The sequence below is a fragment of the Impatiens glandulifera genome, chromosome 1 (genome assembly GCF_907164915.1).
Source record: "Impatiens glandulifera chromosome 1, dImpGla2.1, whole genome shotgun sequence".
In the NCBI taxonomy this organism is placed as follows: domain Eukaryota; kingdom Viridiplantae; phylum Streptophyta; class Magnoliopsida; order Ericales; family Balsaminaceae; genus Impatiens; species Impatiens glandulifera.
This window is the reverse complement of record NC_061862.1, coordinates 38,318,829-38,322,047: the sequence shown is the minus strand read 5'-3', so window position 1 is coordinate 38,322,047 and position 3,219 is coordinate 38,318,829. Positions and strand designations below refer to the sequence as shown.

Genomic DNA, 3,219 nt, shown 5'->3' with positions numbered 1-3,219 from the left:
TGTCTTTAGATTTGAATTATTTATAATTTTTTTCTATATCTTTCTTTTTCACAATAATCGTATTCATTATCTTATTGTCAATATTTTCCCTTATTCTTTAGGAATTTGTTCTTAATTTTGTGTTCCATTTTTTTTTTTAAATTTCTTCATGTTTCTCACAATCTCAATACAATCCTGATTTTTCAATCAATGTTAAAGTAAAAACTAAGATGGATTAATTTTGTTTGTTATAAAATTATTTGTTATGTACAATGATTAAAATCACTTATTCTTTAAAGTGTCATAATATGTTTAATTTGATTAAATTATTTTTTAATCACTATTCATATTTATATTTAGAACATTTTAGTTATAAAAAACACAACAAGTTTAGTTTTCTCCTTTTGAATTATGGTAGTACCATAAAACATTATACAAATTTGTCCACTTTATTTATCAAATAAAATGGTCTTTTAATTGTTTGAGGTGATTTGGTATTTTTATTATTATTTTTGGTTTACTTTAATTTGAAATAAAATCATATATATTTAAATATACAATAAGAAAAAGAGAAATTTATTAATTGTCATATTTTTAATGAATTTTCTTTTACAAAATCAATTTTCTAGGAAAGAAAGGCACTTTTCTAAAAAAAAAAAAAGAAAAAAGTAAAAGAACTTTAATTTAATGAAAAAATATTACTACCTATATCAATCTTTTTAACAACCAAAATATCTTTATTTATTAGCCATATTTATCATCATTTTTTTTCTTTTAAGATTTTCAACATCTGGTAATTTTAATTATTAAATAATAAAATAATATTTATATTAATATAAAAATGATATTCTTGAACAATAAATTATACACTTAGTCTCATATTTGGGGAGTGACTCGTACAGCGAAACGAAAGTGACATCACTATTATACGAAAGTGACCTCGTTGTTATACAAAAGAGACCTCGTTGTTATACGAAAGGGACGAGGTCTCTTTTTATAACAGCGATGTCACTTTCGTATAACAACGATCTTACTTTCGTGGTACGGAGTCACTTCCCAAAGTCGTGTTTCCTATGCTTCTTTCATTTATTAAAGTTAATTAATTTTTTATATGATTTTTACAGAGACATGACAAGTACGAAAGCTCCATCATCATCTTCGATGATTGAAACTGAAAGTCCAATTGGGACATTGTCTTCAATCTCTTCCCTTCTCCATCAGCTCCTAACAGAATACAATCTGGATGCTCATGATCTCACAAGCCTAGAAGCTTCATGTTCCTTCTTCAGCCGGATTGCTCAAGACGAAGAAACCCTCTCATGGACAGAGGCTGCAGCTTTGGATCTCTGCAAGAAGAAACTTCTCAGCTTTGAGTCTATGACAGCCTCACAGATTGAATATCTGAAGAACAGGTGTGGAGGCTTATGGAAACGCGTCTTGAGATTCCTGCTCGCCCGTGAGTTCTGCTCCAGGTGGGGGAAATCTAAAGTGCTAACCGGACCAGGTCATAGCATTGCGATCAGCTCGAACGGAGTTGTTTCTTCATTCGGGAGCAATGAAGCGGGGCAGCTTGGATACGCAACCCAAGGCATCAACTCTTTGCCTCAACAAATTAGGTCAGTTTTTTTCTACTCATGAGAAACCATGCATGCACGCATGCATGAATATAAATAAGAGATTGAATATATATATATATATATATATATATATATATATATATATATATATATATATATATATATATATATATATATATATATATATATATATATATATAATGTCTTGTGTTTGTAGATCTTTGTTCGGGGTTAGAATAGTTCAAGCGGCAGTTCGGGGGTAGAGTATATGCCTCGGGTGTAACTTCATTCGGTGAAGTAGTGCCATTTGATAGAGATGCAGTTACATCATTTGTACCGCAAATAGTCGACTCGTTGAGACACATATTTGTGGTAGACATTACAATCGGACATTACTTCTCGGCGGTATTATCTAGAGAAGGTAAGGTCTTCACGCTTTGTCTCCAAGGTAATGTAATCGGTCATCGATCCGACGTAAATAATATTATACCTCAACCTCTTCTCGGTGAGCTCCAACACCTTCCCGTAGTTCAAATTTCCGCGGGTCAATGTTTCCTTCTCGCATTAGCGTGCACCTCCACCGGAATGTAAGTGAATTTCCTTCATGAACACATGCAATTTCTTCAATACTACTATTTTTTAACACTTCATGCATGGTAAAATATTAGGTCGGTCTACTCTGTTGGATGTGGACAAGGCGGACAGCTGGGACATGGAGAAATAGAAAATAAGAAAAAATCAAAAATGATTACAAAATTGATAGATTTGAATTTTGAACCAGTTATGATTTCCGCCGGACATATTCATTGTGTCGTGTTAGGGAAAGACGGAAGGGTTTGCACATGGGGTTGTGGGTTTCATGGATGCTTGGGATATGGAGACGAAAAATATCAAACAGTCCCTAAAGTGGTGGAGTCATTGGCTCACCTCCAAGTGGTCTATGTGTCGGCCGGAGCATTTACCACATTTGTCGTGACAAAAGACGGTGATGTATATTCTCTAGGATATGAATATCCATCGAGCGTCGGACTCCGCGAGGATGAAGTTGCCGTTTTTAATGTTAGTTTGTTTTATATTTATTACATTTTATTAATTAATAAAATTAGTGACATGTCTTTTTGTTTTTACAGGATGATGTGAATCCCAGCCTTCTAAGGCTGCTAATTAAGGTTCCATATCTTAAAGAGATCTTACAAGAGCGGGTAGTACAGATTAGTAGCACGAAATCGTTGATGGAGGTACCCCATACTCTGGTTCTCACTGAATCGGGCAAGGTTTACGGTTTTGGAGCTGGAAACACATGCCAATTGGGAGTGGAGATGGTCGTCGTGCCCAACAATGTGGCTCAAAGGGCGGAACCCTTACCCAAGCGAGTTGAGATTAATTTCGGATAGGTTACCTGGATGAATTTACATGTTTATTGATAAAACTTTATCATAAAATTGAAACCCTATTTTAATAAAGAAAGAGATTGGTTGAATTTAATTTATTATGTGGAGAATGCTAATTTTATTTACTGGACTGAGTGTCAAATTCATTTATAAAATCGTAGAATTCTATTTTTGTATATACAGTTGTCAAAAAGTGTCAAAAATATTTAAGATAACGAAAACCATCTAACTGAGTTAAATTTGTATCCACATGGCATTCACGTATTATTCAT

General features: G+C 33.2%; 1 protein-coding gene across 1 annotated transcript; it reads left to right on the top strand.

Annotated features, from left to right (window-relative positions):
• Positions 1-1,107: 1,107 nt before the first annotated feature.
• LOC124925034 (probable E3 ubiquitin-protein ligase HERC3) lies at positions 1,108-2,950 on the top strand. Its single transcript, XM_047465014.1, has 3 exons — positions 1,108-1,595; positions 2,225-2,615; positions 2,687-2,950. Exons 1-3 carry the CDS (start codon positions 1,108-1,110, stop codon positions 2,948-2,950), a joined length of 1,143 nt encoding a protein of 380 aa, XP_047320970.1.
• The last annotated feature ends 269 nt before the right edge of the window (positions 2,951-3,219 follow it).

Excerpts from the sequence above, each read along its gene's own strand:
- LOC124925034 (XM_047465014.1), top strand. The coding sequence starts at position 1,108 with ATGACAAGTACGAAAGCTCCATCATCATCTTCGATGATTGAAACTGAA. Across the intron at positions 1,596-2,224 it reads TCTTTGCCTCAACAAATTAG|GTCGGTCTACTCTGTTGGAT; the intron begins GTCAGTTTTTTT and ends GTAAAATATTAG. Across the intron at positions 2,616-2,686 it reads ATGAAGTTGCCGTTTTTAAT|GATGATGTGAATCCCAGCCT; the intron begins GTTAGTTTGTTT and ends TTGTTTTTACAG.